Source organism: Callithrix jacchus, chromosome 17, assembly GCF_049354715.1.
Source record: "Callithrix jacchus isolate 240 chromosome 17, calJac240_pri, whole genome shotgun sequence".
In the NCBI taxonomy this organism is placed as follows: domain Eukaryota; kingdom Metazoa; phylum Chordata; class Mammalia; order Primates; family Cebidae; genus Callithrix; species Callithrix jacchus.
This window is the reverse complement of record NC_133518.1, coordinates 77,321,429-77,340,153: the sequence shown is the minus strand read 5'-3', so window position 1 is coordinate 77,340,153 and position 18,725 is coordinate 77,321,429. Positions and strand designations below refer to the sequence as shown.

Here is an 18,725-nt window from a genome sequence, read left to right as displayed (position 1 = left end):
TAAGTCCAGAGCAATAAAAATATAGAAAGGTTGTTAAGTAGCTCTGCTATGAATCTATAAACCAAGGTCTGCAAATTTAAGTTGTAAAAAAAAAAAAGAAAGTTATTGTGATCCGAGATGTGTGTGCATTGAGGTGAAGAAAGAGATGGAAAATAGGAGTTAGAAGAGAAGGAGGTGGCAGTACAGATTGTTTGGAGGGGTACGTGGAGGCTGCAGTAAATAGAAGGCTGTGGCCTCTTTCTGCCCTTAACTGCTCCTGTCCCACCCTCTACCTACTGAGGTAGTGAGCAGATCCGGTAAGATCTCAAGTCTCAGAAAGAAGCTGTGGTTTAGGAAAATAATGCATTGTAGTGATGAATAGATACACTAGATAGCTGAAACCACGTGATCTTGATCTTTGAGTCAGAGGAGAAAACTCCTAGGAAAGGAAATGAACTAGATGATTTGAAAACAAAGGGTTAACTGGCAGAATACCATGGTAAGAAGATGAAAAGGTAGGCTCATCAGACAATGCCAAAATCCATATTAACAAGAACTGGAAAAAAAAAAACGATGCCATTTGTAGTCTAAGCCAAATAATTGCCAGCGAGGCATCAGCTGGAAGAAAAGAATTTTAAACTTGGAAAAATTTGTTTTACTGCAGCCAGTCGATGCTCTAGTTGAAAATAAATGCAAACTCTTGAAGCTGGCGGTAAAGATCCTTAATGATCTCCATCGGCAGAAAACGAGGGCTTTGCTAAAGGATCTGACTCAAAAAGCTCCTAAGCTCCAAGAAAAAGAACAGAAGCTGTCAGCTCACAGGAAAAAGGGATGTTCACAAAGAATTCAGGAAATGGAGGGTGAGTTATAGTAAAAGCAGATTATGTGAAAATCTGTTGACTCTCCATGAGAACAAAAACAGGGCAGGATACCAGGTCTTTTCTTCTTATGCATCAAGATTTCTTCCAGGAAAGAAGGATGCTGCCTTCCTAAGACAAAAATTACAGGCAACAAACCCAAAGATCAATGTGCTTAAGAGATTAGAAAAATCAAATCAAATCCAAGATCCACTAAATAACTTCCATCAGTAAGATGTCCTAGAAGCCAGCCTGGCTCCCATAGGACGCCCCTGTGAGTGCTGAGGTGTTCTAATCCCCACTCTGCCATCCACCTGTTCTTGTTAGGAAAAAGGTCTGCTAGCAGTGAAGTAGTTGTGAATGGACTTCCACCTAGGAAGAGAAGGATATATGAGGTGTAAAGAAAAGCTTTGCCCTCTGACCTGCATGTAAACATGACTGGATTAATACATAGTCAGAATGTCTATTGAGTCCCACTTCCTCTGAATGACAGACTGCCCAACTCTCCTTGATGGTGGATGCAATAGGATATCTCCATTGCATCATTAATCAAGGAAAACTGCCTGGAGGTAGCATTGGCCACTACCTGAGACAGGGAAGTATTTTCAGTGTATTTCACAGACACTCTAATATCGACAATGGTATGGTTTCATTAATAGAGAATGGCCCAGGAGCTCTTCCTTTCTGCATGAAGGGTAGATTTAGTTAATGCTGACATAAATAACTTCCCGTCTTTATCAGAAATATGCATCATTAACTCATCGAAGAAAGAACTTCCACAACCATCAGCCACCCTCTCAAACATGGGCCCAGACGTTTCTCCTCACCCTTTCTTCCTGGTGATTTTAAACCTCCTAACTAAAGGACCAACATCCCGCTGAAGGAACTTTAGGAACTTACACCCTCTTGCCCAAGAGAAAACTTTCTTCCTAGACCCCAGCTACTTGGCATTATTTACCTTTCCCTCTACAAAATCCTTACACCTTTTGGGTTCTAGAGAGGGACCCACCAGCCTCTCCAGATACCACTACTGGGTCCCACAGATCTCCAGCCTCAGATTATGAATTGACTCGTAAGAGAGTTCATATGCTTCAAAATCCAATACGAATGTTGGTAATCAGACTATCTAATACTTTCTTAGAACTTAGTTTTATTAAGAGATCTTTTTGCGCCAAACGATAGAAATCTGATAGATAACAGATTTGCTATGAAGTAAGACCACGACTTAAGCTGTAGATTCCTATTTTCTCCACTCTCCTCAAACCTATTTTGTGTTTACCAATGTCGTTTATATGTCAATGAAGCTTGGGCAACAGAAACGGATTTTAGTGCCTTGTAAAATATAATGCTTTTACATAAATCTGTTTAAAACTAAAAATGCAGGACTAATTATCAGGACTGTTTTCTAATCTGTGTTCTTTTGCTCATCTGTACTTTGGAGAAACCCAGTCAGTTGATCAAGGTCGAAGCACTGAACTTGGTGATAGGTAAACTGTTGCCTCAGAGGAAATGAATAGTCACTGAAATACCAGCCAACTAAACTCAAACCTGCATTGTCAAATAGTACACTCTTTAATGCAGTAAACCATTTAGAAAGTCACTTGACATAAGGATTCTATCAATATTTGTTGCATTTGTGAAAGTGTAGTCAGACTCTTTGGCTCCAGTGGAATCCTTTATCTACATAAAGTTAGAAGTCAACACAGACACTAAACACTACTTTTGTTGATGTGAAGGTGTGGCCTGGAGTCCTGCTGGCTCCACCTTCCTCTTATCTCATACAGTGGCATCTCCAAGTACCCCTGGGTACTCTAAACCATTCTCTGTTTAGAAACTTCTGGATTGCCACATGGTGGTGGTACGGTAAAGGCCATGGTTTCAGTGGCCATGGGGGTCATGACAACTTCTCCTGTTTCGCGTTTACAAACACAAAGTACCCTGTGATATAAGGTGAATGCATAGTTGATGCTCGATAAGAAGTTATTTTATCACTCTCCTTACCCAAGCATTCCTGCAAGTGTGTACCTGTACTGCAATAAGAGGATGCAAATTCTCTCCAAGCAACAACTGCACACCCTACTCTTGTGTCAACAGTATCATCTTTGTCCACTAAGGACACTTCATTTTACTCAAGCAGAGATAGTAAGTACCTGGCAATGGTGGTATTAACGGGACAGAGACCTGTGCAGTGGAGTCAGGCAGGAAGCCCCCTTCCCCCGCCAGGGCCCTTCCAGCCCTGAGTTTCCAGCCCTGAGTTTAAGTCCATTATAATTGGGTTCAAACCCACCTCACATCAGGAAATGGTTTCCTACACAGGGAGAGAAATATTGGACTGCTTAACCTTTTATAACTCACTCTTTGGTGTAAGAACAGCAGCCTAGATGGACAGGGAGCAAATTCCTGTCTCAGAGCACAGCTCCATCTCCCTGCAATCTGGTGGAATTTTTATAGCTTCCCCTCATCAAAGTTTCCTCATGAACCTTTATTCACTGGGAAGATTAGACTCTGCATTTCTTTCTCCAACTCTTATTTCTTCCACCTGAAACCATAGGAGCCTCAAGTTTAGATCTAGAATTTAAATCTAAATATGAGGTTATGGGCAAAAACGTAGTGGCAAAATGTTATCTTGAATATGTAATAAATAAATAAAAATACAAATTCATCTGGAGAAAGAATTCTATAGACAATTTCAAATACATGATTTGAAATGATGTCTTTATAACCCTCTCTCTCATCCTCATGCCTCTGACCCCAACACCAGCACCCCATCAGGCCACCTCATCTCCTACTTTACAGGAGAAATCAAAACCACAGGCAGAAACTGCCTCAATGTCCTGCTACTAAGTCTGCAAATCCACGAGAATCCACACTCTCCTTTTCTCCTTCCCTCTTTTCCAGTGAAAAGGCACCCCTGCTCCATGCCTGATCCTCACTGGCCCCGATTTGGCCCCCTCACCTCCTCCAATGCTGGCTCCATCAGAGATCCACCCCTCCTTCACACACCCACTCCGCCACCACCCTCCCAGCAGCACTTCCATGTGCTCACGTGCCTTCTCAGTAAGTGCAACACTCCAGCCCTTGCCCTACCCCTCTGCCTTCCTTCCAAGTCAAGCCTAGTGGAGCAAGTTGCATCTATAATTGCAAATTCCTGTTCCTCACCTCCCATTTATGTCATACGGAGAGTGTCCTACATGGTCACCAACAGTTCCCTGTTGCTAAATACAATAGACACCTTTGACTTCTTGAAAATATCTGAACTTTTGAAAAAACATTCCTATAAAAAACAACAAACAAACATTCATTCCATCAACAAGTGTTTATTGAGTTCTTACTAGTGCCAGGAATGGGGAGGTGGGTGGCCACGGGGGTACTGTAGCAAGTAAACAGGTGTTGGCAGTCACGGAGTTTACATTAGGACAGGAAAAAGCCAAGCATTAAGCAAGTGAATCAATGAACAGAATAGTTCCAGAGAGTGATAAGTGCTATGAAGACAACAAAACTTAGAGTGATCAAACAAAGCAACTATAGAAATAGCACCGAGTTTTCAAGGGAAGCACCTCTGAGATGATATTTGAGGTACCCGTGCAAAGATCTTGGCCCACAGTATCACATGTGGCATGAACAGCAAGAACAGAGTTCCAAGGTGGGCACAGGCACTGAGAATACATCACAACATACCATCTACATGTACAAAAAGAAAGAACAGAAAGAAGGCAAGAAAGCTTAGTCTCGCTGGGTAGAGAAAGAGCTTCAGAATCAAAAGCAGAGTGGACCAAGCCTGGAAGAACAATGAGCCTTGTCCCCAAGGCCTCTCCTCCCTTCCACTGGTCTCCTAAGTAGAAAAGCGTTGGAGAGGTTGGGGAGGAGTGTGTGGAAAAATTCATTGCCTGCATCTTTTCACTCTTCAATCCCAAAGTTTATTGACTTTGGGAGCCAATAAATAATGCAGCCAAGTTTGGGCCCAAAACAAGCCAGGAAGACTCCTCGAGTAATCCCAGCTGGAATTTGAACAGAGATAGATTCACTCCAATCCCTCTTCTCTCACCATCCCAACTCTAGGCTGAATAGGGAAAGCAACCCAAGAGGGTCTCCTGCAAGGCCACTGCTGAGGATACAGTGGAGCCCTAAGTCAAGGCCAGGTCCCTGAAGGTGTATCAGCGTACAGTCATCTCATGATCAGCTTCAGTAGTCAAGCTCCTCAGGGGGCAGCACCTGACATGGGACTTGGAGAAGCCTCCCCACCCGACCCTGCCACCCAATATTTGTGCCTGGGAGAGAAAATGAGAGCCCAAAGACAACCTCTCAAAGCTAAGTTTCCCGACACACACACACACACTCACCCCAGTCCACAGGAGCACAAGGTATCTAAGGATCATCCACTTGACCCAGGGGCAAACCGTCCCGCAGCATGTGTTTGTGTGTAGGGGATGTGGCAGAGCCAGGTGGAATAAGGATTGGGGTTAGTTCCTTTGGCCCTGACCAAGAGCCCATACTGAAGATCAAAGTCCTCCCCAAGATTTTTGGGCTACAGATAGTGGGAACAAAACAGAGAGAAGAGATGGGAAGTCAACGCCCAACTCTGTCCCATTATAATTGGGTTTAAACCCCCTCACATGAGGAAACGGCCTCCTACATAGGGAGAGGAATCTTAGACTGCTTAACCTACTATAACTCATCATTTCCACACTTCTCTTCTCCCCCAGGGGAAAGCTCCTCTCCTATTTTTCCTTATCTCACTCCACATCAGATGAAAATATGGAGGGACCAGCCAAAGAAAGCACTGGGGGGACCAGGTCACAGGCTTACCCAGGAATTAGGGGGTTACACATGGAATTAGGAACTCTGAGCACCACTTCTGGTCGTGAAGTGTCATAAGGCCATGAGCCTGTGTCCTGAGGTGGAGACGGTTTCGGGGGAAGCAGCCCTGTATCTAGGATCACTTGGGAGAGGGACTTAAGGTAGGGCATTGTGGTTGAAGCCAGATAACATTCCCAAGGTCACACAATTTAAAAGCAGTTAATTCTAGAACTGGGATTGTTCAGACGGGCTCAGCAAGGCTCAAAGGCGGACTTGCTCTCACCCTAGCTGAGCCAGGAAAAGATGTTCAAAAAGTCCCATGTAAGGATGGAGACAGGGGCGTGAGGAGTGGAAACGGGTTGCTTTTCATGTCTTTTCTCTCTGCTTCTGACCCAACTCGCTGGCTACATCTGATACATGGATTTAGACAACTCCTACACTCCCTGGGGATTTCTTTGCATCTCTGGATCATATGGCAGCCTAGTATCTTACTCAGAAAATAACTTCCCCAGAGTCCATTATGGTTCTGACTATGGACTGGCACAGGGAACTAATTAAGGAAACCAGATGGCACAGAGGAAGAGAGAAACCCGGATAGAGACTAATTACAAAGGAGAAAGCTAACAATTAAAAGTCAGGCTGAGCAACAGGATGCAAGGGATGGAAGGAATATCTGGAGGACAACATGTGGACTGGTACTTGAGCCACCCTGACCCTGAGTCATGAAAGACCCTGGAGGCCTGTGCACATCCTGGGGAAGAAAAGACTGTGCACTGAGCTCTGGAGCCTGCAGGTGTGGCTGGAACCCCCTGACTGGAGTATAAGACAGAGAGATACCCCTGCTCACCTCCAGGCAGGCTGCCCTGAGGCCCTCATGCCATGGGGACAACGAGCATCAGCAGTTGCTGCATCAGCAGGTGTTTGCCCTTGCATAATATTTGAAGCCAGATAACTCGTCCAAGGGTAGATGGGTTGTGAAGCAGTGAGTCCAGGAGCCGAGACCATCCATTCACTTTAAACTCCTCCTTGGTCACTTCTTCTTTGGGGTTGGCCTAAGCCTTCTTTTCAATCTGGTTTACAAACAGAAAAAGAAAAATACATGACATTGGTAGGTAATATATACTCTGTCTCTCTCGCTCTGAGCTCAGTTAATGTAATTGTGAATTCTGAGACTAGCTTTGAGGTTATTCTGCAAAATCCCTCTCTTTAATTTCTTAAATCTGGCAATCTCTGGTCAAAAATAATATGATAATATTTTTTCCTGGCCCGAGCCTAGAAAAGACATTCTTTAAAAGTTCTATTTTATGTATAATTATTATAATTATAATATTAATTTTCTGGTTAATCATTGTAGATAATTTTGAAACACAGAAAAACACAAAGGAGGCCGGGTGTGGTGGCTCATGCCTGTAATCCCAGCACTTTGGGAGGCTGAGGCAGGCAGATCACAAGGTCAGGAGTTCAAGACCAGCCTGGCCAACATAGTGAAACCCTGTCTCTACTAAAAATACAAAAAATTAGCTGGGTCTGGTGGTGGGTGCCTGTAATCCCAGCTACTGAGGAGGCTGAGGCAGGAGAATCGCTTAAACCTAAGAGGCAGAGGTTGCAGAGCCGAGATCGTGCCATTGGGTGACAGTGGGAGACTCCGTCTCAAAAAAAAAGGAAAAACACAAAGGAAATTAAAGTACACCTCCTCCTGGAAAAAAAGTTTTACTACTTATAGACATAAAAATGTGAATGTACATACATATACACATAGAGTGTATACACTTATAAAATTGTGAACATATTGACATGTTCCTATTTTGATGGGGGAATAAATCATGTTCAAGAAGGAAATAAACAACATCCAATAAAGACATTATATATATGTGGCCCAGACAAGCATTGCTGGCAAGCTTACCCAACAGAAATGCTGTGTGATATCAGCTTTAATTTATTTAGGCAGCAGAACTCTGTGACTGCCTTTGAAATGAGGCCATGTTGAATAGTTTCAGTGTGTCATCAAAGGTCATAGTTTAAAGAACAAATACACAAAAACCAAAATGCATGGATTAGGAGTGTCACATCATTTTATTCTAGAACCAAACTTATGAGGATCACAGCTTTTTTGTAATTTGGAAAGTTTTTCATATTAGAAATAAAATTCATATTCAGGTATTAGCAATAGGATTTTTAAAATCCCAAATTATGTATCAAGCTAGCAATGCTGATGCCCTTCAAACTGGATTGAGGATACCAGAAAAACTAAATGCAGAAATATGTTATTAAAATTTGTAGAGTGAATTGTAGCCTGGAAGATTGGAACACATCCCTTGAAATTTGAGGAAGGACTCTCTTTACACTTTCTGGATTGCTGTATGACCTCCAGACATGTGGCAGCCTGCGTGTTTTCAAACTACCCACAGATCCTGCTGAATAGAAAACCCAAATGCTGAGACTAGCATGGAAGCCCACAGACCCCAGGCATCACCCTCTGCAAGTATCACTGCAATCGGCCACTGTGGCATCCCAGATAATATGAGCATCGAATTATCTAACTGGCACTTTACTAGCAATGGCAGCCACACTGATGGTATAGGGATGACTAGTTTATATAGTAACAGCCCCTGAACTCTAAATCAACCAGGGGAGGCAACTGAGTTGGAAATAATATGCTAGTAGTTAGGGTTAAATGACACGATGTATCCATTATTAAATAATTATTCCAATAACATTCACTTACCTAGTACTATAATATGATGAATAATGAAGTAGATAATATCTTCATTTTACAGATGGGAAAAATGTGACTTAGAATAAGTAATTCAGACAAAGGAAATCCACAGGCAGCAGAGCTCAGACTCAAACCTTTTCAATTCATGCCTTTTTTTCATTTTAATTTCCAATTGTTGGAATGATGCCAGTGTATATGGATGCATATATATATATAGTTGTGTTCATCCAAGATTGGGGTTCTCCCAGGGGTGTAAGACGGATGTTTGGAAGGCAGGGGACTCTAGGGTATTTGTGAAAGAGATTAAAATCTTGGGCCATGGTTGCACATGGATGCATATATATATGCAACAATATGGTTCAAAAGTATTATGTTAAGTAAAAGAAGCCAGACTCAAAAGGCTATACTATATAACTCCACTTACATGAAATCCTAGACAAGGCAAAACTATAGGAACAGAAGCTAGATCAGTGGTTACTAGGGGCTAGAGAGTTGACTGCAAAGGTGAAATACAAGGAAATTTTGAAGGGCAATGAAAATATTCTATATCTCACTTGTGGCAGTAGTCATACGACTATGTGCATAGAAAGGCATGCCTAAAGAGTTGAATTTTACCATATGTAAATTAGACTTCAGTAAGCCTGATACATGTGGAATATGTGTGTGTGCATATAAACCACACATGCATGCTTCTGAGGCCCATGCTTCCTTTTTTTGTCTGAATGCATGCAATTGAACTATGACTGCCCAAAAGGAAACTGCTTGGTGATAGGATAAACAGAATTCTGCTTAAAGCCAGCTACTGTTGTCCTGCTGTGTGCTTTTCCCCAGTGATACTTAGCTGCCCAAAAACAACTATGGTGAAGGTAGACAGTTGGGTTCATCCAAGGCTGGGGTTCTCCCAGGGGTGTAAAAGTGCAAAACAGATATTCAGAAGGCAGGGGATTCTAGAGTATTTGGGAAAGAGCTTAAAATGTTGGGATATCATTTCTAATTTGCAAAGGGAGGAGAGTGAAGAGTCTGATAGATGGAGATAAAAATGGAGGAGTCAGAGCACTGGAGGAGCATGGTAAAGTTTAAGAACAGTTGCTGTGAGGGCATTTGGCAACAAGTTGGAAGAGAAGCAGAGTGTGGATGTGGAGTTGTGATTCCACTGATGATTTCAGAGGTGGCAATCTGTTTCCTTTATTGGAGAAGGAGCTCCTTAAGAACAAATGATTTATATACAGCTCTGTTGAGCTGAGGTCAGCCAGCCCCAACTACTGCCTAGAAGCCTGGTCTCTAACATTCCAATCTTCTTAAGCTTCTAGCTCACTCATCCTCTGGCATGACCTGCCTCTATCTTAATGCCTATTAATGGGTCTCTCTCTACTTCGTACAACCTAACAGCTTTTCCATATGTGCTATGGAGGAGCCCTATTTTGTCAACTATCTCCATTCCCTCTACTTTGTTTCTAGCCTATTCTCAACCCTGCACCCCTTCCCATCAGAAAGTCAAATTGGCAGACATTTATATGCAGGGGAAAATCAGAAGTTACAATGGTGCTAAGGTTTCCAACTTTGAGGATTAGTTGGACAGCTGTGTTATTTTTTGATACAGCAAACAAAAAAAGAACAAGTCTTTGTAGGAATGAAGTCAGGTGCAGACAGATTAAGTTTTCCAACATCAAACTGATGTGCTGAGTGAATAGGCTCATATATTAATGTCAAGGATGAATTAAGGTTTAGAAGTCATCAGCATGAGAGTCACAATTAAAACCACAAGAGAAGGCAAAATCATATAAGTAGAGAGCTCAGAATGGAACCCTAGGGCACCTCAAGAATAAGCAATTGGCAGAAAAGGAAGCACCCACAAGAAGATGGAGGAGGAAAGTTCCTGCAGAGAAAAGAAAGAAGAGAGTCACAGAAACCAAGAGAACAGAGAGTTTAAAGACTGAGTGAGAGAGCAGCCCAACAAATCCAACAGAAAGCACTGTTGATATATAGACTGGATTCAGCTTTCTTTAGGAAAAGCAACATGAAGGCCACAGGTAACCATCAGAGCAGACACTACGGGTGCCTTGCTCACAACCCCTTGCCCTTTCCGCTCTTGTGCTCAGCCCCACTTCCAGGTGCTAGCACTTGCCCTTCTTTTCCTGAGGGATTATACCTTGCTGCTGCAGCCCACTTTGCTGTCTAACAAGCTAGATGTGTCAAAGAATAAATGCCCCTACCCTCTAGACTGTTTCCACAAAATAGCCCACATCATTCACCCTGAAAAACCCCAAACAGGAAAATAATAATAGGTCACTAGTACACAAAAGTCATGTCCTACATAAAATGCTCTAGTCATTATATTATAGCACAGCTTGAAAGGTTAAAATTATAAAGACTGCCCACATAGCTGAAGAGAGGAAACAGATAATTCAGGGTCATGTAGGGTTTGAGAAGAAAGTTAGTTCATTCCTGTGCCTTCTACATATCCTCATTTCAAGATATGGCTCCACTTTCCTTATGGCCTATTGACTGATGTACTGTATCATCAAAATAGAGAATGGACATGAGCATTCTTTGGATGTAAAGAATCACAGAGGTCCTAAATACTATTAGAATTACCATGGTGGTAATTGTTCAAAATTGCCAGGTACTGATGTCATCTTAATGGTTATGAAATATGGTTACCAAGGCTCTAGGGATTGGTTTACAAGGTGGATTCAATTCCAGTTCACATTTGGGGATAATCACAATCTTGGAGGGAGTTAATATTTTGCAGAACAATCATGTGGTAGTTGTCCTCGTGTGAGCCAAAGACTTATGACACTTTCTTCTCAGTGGTAAGCCTGAAGCCGAGGGGAAGGATTTAAAGACAGATGTATATTCTGATGAATGTGTGGGGGCTGGCGGAGCCAGGACAGTCTGGGGAGTGGCTGGGGTTCATCCCTTTGTGGTGGCACCAACCCACCAGGCTACAAAGCTTTCCCCAAACTGCTCAGCAGCTCCGTGCACACGTGACCATGCTCAGCAGTTGAAAAACCAATGCAGGCAGGTTGTGAGCTTGATCCAGAATTGGGGATTTATAAAACGAGTGCTGAAGGAATGAGAGACAATTGGGTTAAGGCTATCAGAGAGGGAGTAGTTAACCATGTGGTCTGGACCAGGTAAGGACCTGCGACCAGGCAGAGGCTATCACACTGCAAAACAATACACAGCTCCCAGGACCGAAGGCCTCTCTGGCTAACCCAGGCCTCTGCAAAAGCATCTGCTTTGCATACACATTGTGATATAGGGACCACCAAGATGTAAAAAGGCCTGCTCCCAGATAGGACAGACTATACGGCATACTTAGGGCAAGATTCAAGAGTTCAGTCACCCAAACTCATAAAAGCAATAACGCAACCTGAGGCACAGGCAGAACAAGAGCCTGAACAGAAAGCAAAGAACTCAGGCCTTTTCCCTAGCTCTGCTGTGACTTGGAAAATCACAGCCTTCCAGGCTGCTTGTGTGCAGGGCTCAATTTAATAAAACACGCTGTGCAGAAAAAAATGAGTCAAAGGCACACATAGCACTGCCCCATATATGTGACTGATTGACTCCAAATTACCACCCACAGCCACAGCAGTTTTCAAAGAACCACAAATCCCCCAGCTCCCAAAAGCAGAGCACTGAAACGAAAAAAGGCCCAGAATACACCTGTTAAACCCAAAGGCAATGACTACATTGTGAAATCCTAAAATCTTAGAATTGAGAGGACAGAATAAAAAGAGGGAGATGCCTGGGTTTCCTTCTATCAAATATTAAGAATGCTACCATGTTTAATCAGGATGCTGGAAATTGTATAATCGGTTTCTGAGATTTCATCATTCTTTGGTTTTTGAGAAGACCTATCCAAGGGAGTTATAAAGAACCCAATTAGGCCTTTGCCAAAATTATTTAACCTCTAAAAGCAATACCTCAGAAATAGCACCATTTCAGAAAGCAAGTTGGCTTCAGAAAACCTTTTTTACTCTTTCTTCATGTGCAAGTTAGTAGCTCTGCTTAAGAGCAAATTTTTCCCATCAACCTGCCTCTCACTCCTTTGAATCAAAACAGTCAATCAGTATCAATAAAAGGAATAGGCAATATGGTAAAGAAGTGGCTCTAATATGTTACCTGAAAACCTTCAGAAATCTAAGAAGGAAAAATGAATATCTCAAGTAGGACTCAGATGGTGCCTAAGTGAAGTCATGGGACATTATTAATGAAGCCTTTCAGATCCTCTGTTCCCAGGTAAGGGACCATGGCTGAGGAGGTAATAACAGCCTATGAAGGCACCTTCTCTATACCCACTGAGACTAGTCAACTGAAGGAGTCAAAGCACGCCAACACCAGGATATCTCCTAAGTTTAGGTTAGGGCCAGACAAATCTGTGGGTATGGTAAAGTTTGCTTTCATTGTCTTCTAACTCCTTTCCATGTTCTGCTTGAACCCCAGCCACCCAAAGCCACCACAGGTGACATGCCTTTTACACAATTAATTTCCTCTGTTTCAAATATTTTTCTAACTACTTCCACATATCAATACTTACCTGTGCTAGGCCCTTTCTATTCAGGCTCCTATAGAGGGTCTCAATTAACAACTACGGAACCTGGCATACAACTAGCTATTAAAGTTTTAGTGACTTGTTACTTCCTTTACAGATTAAACTCTCCTAATTTTGTGCCTTTTTCATGTTTTCACTTTTGGTACCATAAATTTGTCTCTTTTCACATTTCTTTACTTCATATCACAAATTATCTGAAATATTCATTTGTGGATAATTTAGGTCAGCGTTGCTCACTGTGTAGTCTGTGTACTGTCTATGTAACTGTACCTTGTGGGGGTGAATGCCTGCTAAAAATGCAGATATCTAGGCCTTAGTAGTGACCAAAAAGCCACATTCTCTAGGGGCATTTTTAACATTCTCCCCCATTGACTCTTCTTCCAACTAAATCAGTAAGCATCACATGACATCTACACACAGTAGATGCTATACAAGTGCTGGGTATCAGAGTAGACATAAGAATCTGAAATACAATGAATACCCACTACTAACTTATAAACAGATTCAATTCCAAAGAGTAAAGGGACTAAAAAGTAAAAAAAAAATTGGCCACGCATGTGTGTGTTGGGGCAAGAATATAGGGGAAATCTCTGTACCTTCCCCTTAATTTTTCTGTGAACCTTAAACTGCTCTAAGAAAACTAAAAAAAATAGGCCAAATAGGCCAGGTGCAGTGGCTCATGCCTATAATCCCAGTACTTTTGGAGGCCGAGCGGGGTGGATCACAAGGTCAGGAATTCAAGACCAGAACCCCATCACTACTACAAACACACAAAAAATTTAGTCGGGTGTGGTGGCAGCCCCCTGTAGTCCCAGATATTTGGGAGGTGAAGCATAAGAATGGCTTGAACCTGGGAAGCAGAGGTTGCAGTGAGCCGAGATCGCACCACCGCACTCCGGCCTGAGCGATGGAGCAAGGCTCCATCCCCCCCCCAAAAAAAAAAAAATCTAAAGAAAAAAAACAAACTGGCCTACTAAAATAGCGTAGGTAAATGTGTGTCTCTGGCTCTCCTTTTCTGTCTCCATGGGTCATCCTGCCTTTGCCTAACGCCCCTTGTAAAGCCCCAAACTCCTGTGTCAGAGCCAGTAACTCCCTACTTATGGCTCTCATGGTCCAGGGTGCATGCATATTATGAGGACATTAGGGCACGGATGCCTACACGATGACACCTCTTTTTCTTTTTCTTTTTTTTTTTTTGAGCAGAGTCTTGCTCTGTCGCCAGGCTGGAGTGCAGTGGGGCAATCTCAGCTCACTGCAACCTCCGCCTCCTGGGTTCAAGCGATTCTTCCGCCTCAGCCTCCCGAGTAGCTGGGACCAGAGGCGCCTGACACCGCGCCCGGCTATTTTTTTTTTTTTTTTTTTTTTTTTTTGTATTTTTAGTAGACACAGGGTTCCACCATGTTGGCCAGGATGGTCTCGATCTCTTGACCTCGTGATCCCCCCTCCCCACTCAGCCTCGCAAAGGGTTGGGAATACAGGCGTGAGCCACCGCGCCCAGCCGACACCTGTTCTCATTTGAACAAGGCATCTCCTGAACTCAGTCCTGGGGAATCAATCCCACGCAGCGCGGCCGGTTCGCGCCACAGCCCCTTCCCGCAGCACGGCCTGCGGAACTCTTCCGGTGTGCAGCGAGCCGAGGTCGCACCACTGCCCTCCGGCCTGGGCTGAGCGAGTGCGTGAATGGGCGGCTGGCACCGCCGCTGAGGCTGACGTCAGGGAAAGCGAGTCACCCGACGGCGGCCGGATGGTCACTGGATCATCACCCCCTCCTTTTACACACACGGACACCGGTCGGAGTCCCCATCCCTCCTCGCCCTGAGGCACCGGCACGGAGGAACGCGTTTATTCAACCTGGCACCGCGGTCATTCGTCTCAATGGACACAACTTCCCGTCCCATCAGACAGAGGACGCAACGGCCACAGCCTCCTGGAGCAGGCGCGAGAGCTCCGGGAGGAGCCGGGAGCCACACCAGGTATGGCCACCGGAGGGGACTGGACGCAGGGAGTGACGTCACGGCTTGCTGACAAGGCGGAAGGGGCCGTGGGGACCGCCGGGGGTTAGTAAACGCAGGACGCAGCTACTAACCTTAGGGCGTGGGGAGCAAAAGGGAAGAGATGGTGTTACCAGAACCTAGAAGCTTTGACGGGGGACCCCCCGCGGCTGGCGCCCGGCCCTCGGACGGGGCTGCTGCGCGGCGGTTGCTTGGCCTTCTGAGGGGGACGCTGCTTGGCGGGCGGCGGGCGGACCTCGGGGCGGGGGCGTGGCTGACGCTCTGACCTCGGAGGGGACCGTGGCTTGGCTGGCGCTCTGACCACCGCGGGGGGCGTAGCTGGCTGTTTCTTGGGCCTCTGAGGGGACGTGGCGCGGCGGCTGGGTCTGAGAGGGCCAAAAGAAGCTGGAGGCGGGAGCCAGGGCGCTCCTCGGCTGCTTAAGCGACGCCGACTGGAGCTGGAAACTGGCGGGAAGGCCCTGCTCCCCCACCCAGCTTCCGGTCGCCCTGGAACGCCTTCCGGGTCGGAGCCTGACCCCGCGCCGACCGCGGGAGGAGAGGGGTGCGGAGCGGGGTGCGGAGCGGGGAGGGCGGGCGGCTCACCTGGTCTTCTGGCAGGCGCAGCAGATCCAGTCCTCCTCCTTCTTCTGGTAGAAGCAGCCACTCTTACAGATGCTGTATTTCCGATCCACTATCTCCTTCTTGGAGTTGAGGAAGGTGAACGGCGGGCAGCAGTGGATGCTGAAGTGCTCGGAGTACCTCTGGTTTTTGGAGAGTCTGGGACCCTCCTTGGCCGTTTTCTGACTCATCTCACTGGAAATCGCCGATGCAGGGAGACGGGAGGAGACAGAAACGCGCATCAGGCGAGGGAGCCCGCTACTCAGGAAGCTCCCCCCTGCCGCTCCCGTAGTCCAAGTAGCATTCGGGGACGTCCTACGAGCAAACCCTGCAGGACCAGCTTCCCCGCAACTCCGTGGAAAGGAGCTCAACTGAGACACAGTTCATTTTCATTGGTGTATTTTTAAAAATCGTGTTTTCGGGGAGAAAAAGAAACTTGGGCTCTTGTTTTACTTTATGTGTTAGAGACCCATGTAAGACAGGAAAACGTTTAAAACATATCCTTGACTAAATAATATTCTAGAGCTAGGAAAAGCCTTTTCTCTAAAAAGAAAGAAAAACAGCTTATTATTAAAACAATCATCGTTCATGCAGGAAAACACTACACAACAAGGAAAAAGAACAAACTACTGACATACATCAACACATTTGACATCGCAGACAATGTTGAACGAAAGAAAACAAGCTGTATAGCGGATTTTGTCTGAGATTCAAAAACAGGCAAAACTAAACGATGGTGCTAGAAATCAGAGCATAGTTATATTTGAAGAAGGTGGGCTCTGACTCAGAAGGGGCAACAGGGGAGCTAAGCTGAGGACTGAAAACGTTCCTTCTAGGAATGTGACAAACGCAGAAATAGTCCTGCCTGCCATTACAAAATGCCAAAGCCCACAGGGGACTTAGGTAACAATCAATCAGCAAGAATCAACAAGAGTCTACATAGTTGATGGGCATCAACTGGATACTGACAATGTCTGCTCTCAGCAAACTCAGGATCAGGTTGGAGACCCAGATGTGCAGAATGTAATTACAAACAGTGTTATGATGACCAATGCAGGTGTGTGCAAAGGTCAAGGAAAGCATGGAAAAGGGATGGATTCCTTGAACACAGAACCAATAATCTGGGTTTTTCAGGACGAGTACAGAAAACTAAATAACATTGAGAGGATATTCTAATGTTTTCGTCAGTTGGTGTGGTTGTTTTCTGCTACAAATAGAAATGACAGCTGAGAAGCAGGTAGAATACAGTTACAAATACATTTTGGCACTTCTGTTTGTGATCTTCCAAATTATGTGTAACATCTGTCATGTAAGTTAAAAATATTCTTTCCCAATATTTCACCTGCTTTTATCATGCAAAAATAATTAGTTTTATGTAATTAAGTACCTTAGTTCTTATTAAAGGTTTTATATTTTTCCCAGGAAGTTTTCCCCACTCCATCAGCTTTTAAGATGCTCATGATGCCCCATTTTAAGAAAATCCTCCCTGGATCCTGCTCCCACGTCTTTTTGCTCCCCTTTTACCTTCCTTTTTTACATAGGCCAAGTTCTTGAAAAGTTATTAATGCTTTTTTCCTCCGTCTTTACATCTCCTCACTCATTCATCAGTGCACCCCACTCTGGCTCCTGGTCCTTTCCTCCCCAGGGAAATAGCTCTACGTAGCTCTCCATGGACCTCCATGCTGCTAAACCACCTGTCTTCATATTTGGTCTCCGTCTCAACTCTTTCCTGTGACACCACATTCTCCTAGATCTCCTCCTCTATCTTTAGCCTCTCCTTGTCCATTTCCTATAGGCTCATCTGCTTTTGCCAAACCTTTAATTTTTTTAAATCCTAAACTTTTAATGTTATTTAAGGTGTAATAAAGACTAAATGATTAATGGAGTTAATTTCACCCATTTAATTTAACATTTCTTTTATACTTCAGTTGTGCCTGGCACAAAGCTCGGTTCACATGCTGGACACAAAGCTAAATCATGCTTAGTCCAGTCCCCAAGAAACTTATCCACCAGTGGAGATACAGGCAAGTGACTAGAATGCACATAATATGCTACTGACCAGAAAACTCTCATTTACTGAGACTAAATAACTACAAGTCACTGAGATGAAGAGGGTAGATCAGGTAAGCATCCTGCTCACAACTAGCTCATGTTGTAGGTAGAGGAATGTCCACAGACATCAGTAAGTGTGATACAAAGGCAGCATGCTCTAGAACATAAGAATGTGCTGGTGTAATGGCATGAAAAGTCACAGAAGAGAGGGCAATATGATGGGCTACAGAACAAGGTAAAACTTCATCTAGCCGAAGCATTTCATCTAGCTGAAGATGAGGGCTTGGGAATGGCTGATACCTAAGCAGATACACAGAGTTGAATTGCATTACCCTGAGAGCCCTCATCATGTCAGGGAGAGGTAATAGAGCCAGGACACAGGCAATGAGGCAGGACAAGAGTTACCTTTCACTGTGAAGTGTCTAGCCCGGGCGGCTGGGAACACAATCGTGCCATCTGCTAATCTGAGGTCTAACTAGATGACAAGGAGGGAGATCATCTCATTGGTCTGAGATTCTGTGAGTTTAAAGAGCCAAGGATATCCATGAATAAATGGGCACCCAAAACTCAGGACCTAAAGCTGTCATCTTGAGAGCCGTTCACCTCATGGAAGGGGGCACAACATTGGGCATGGATAAAGATACGAACTCAGTGAGGAGTCAGGCAAGGGAAGGCTCCCAGGACAAGGACTGGACCTGCCTTCAAGCTGCAGGAAGAAGGAATAACGGATTTTCAGAGAGGTAGGATGAGTAGCAGTCTCCTAGGAGAGAAATTGCTGAATTTCCAAAGGAGGAGTTGATCAGATACTCAAAGGAGTGCCTTATCCAGACAGGTATGTATAGACCAATGAGAAGCGGCAGCTGACTTAGAGGGTCAGATTCATTGCAAAGACCCTAAACGTCTACTAAGCCCTTCCCCAAGTCCTACATAGTTCGCTAAGTTCAGCTAGAGTTTCTCCTCCCGTGGGCAATAATGAAATGAAACAAACACTTCAGGACTAACCTTCAAGAGTAATTTGTTCGGGTGCCCAGCACATGGAGACTATGTTACTCAGCTTTTCACAGGCAACCCAGATATTCCCAATTCCTCCAGCCTGCTAGGGTCACCTTTTCCCAAATGGCTCAGGCACCCATCACAAATAACAGAAAATCTAGCTC

At 44.5% G+C, this 18,725-nt stretch overlaps 1 protein-coding gene across 14 annotated transcripts in view; it reads right to left on the bottom strand.

Annotated features, from left to right (window-relative positions):
• MOBP (myelin associated oligodendrocyte basic protein) overlaps positions 1–18,725 on the bottom strand; it is a 53,629-nt gene that overhangs the window by 11,657 nt on the left and 23,247 nt on the right. For 3 of the 14 annotated variants that reach the window (XM_078354701.1, XM_078354700.1, XM_078354698.1), the window contains exons 3-5: positions 15,502–15,711; positions 14,994–15,284; positions 6,481–6,703 (exon numbers count right to left, since the gene is read on the bottom strand). In XM_078354701.1, the coding sequence (XP_078210827.1) occupies positions 15,029–15,284; positions 15,502–15,707 (462 nt within the window). In that variant the 5' untranslated portion in view covers positions 15,708–15,711 and the 3' untranslated portion in view covers positions 6,481–6,703; positions 14,994–15,028. Of the gene's footprint in view, positions 1–4,137; positions 4,518–6,480; positions 6,704–14,758; positions 15,285–15,501; positions 15,712–18,725 lie in introns of those variants that run through there. The other 11 variants (XM_078354696.1, XM_078354695.1, XM_078354694.1 and 8 more) reach the window with 7 other exon arrangements.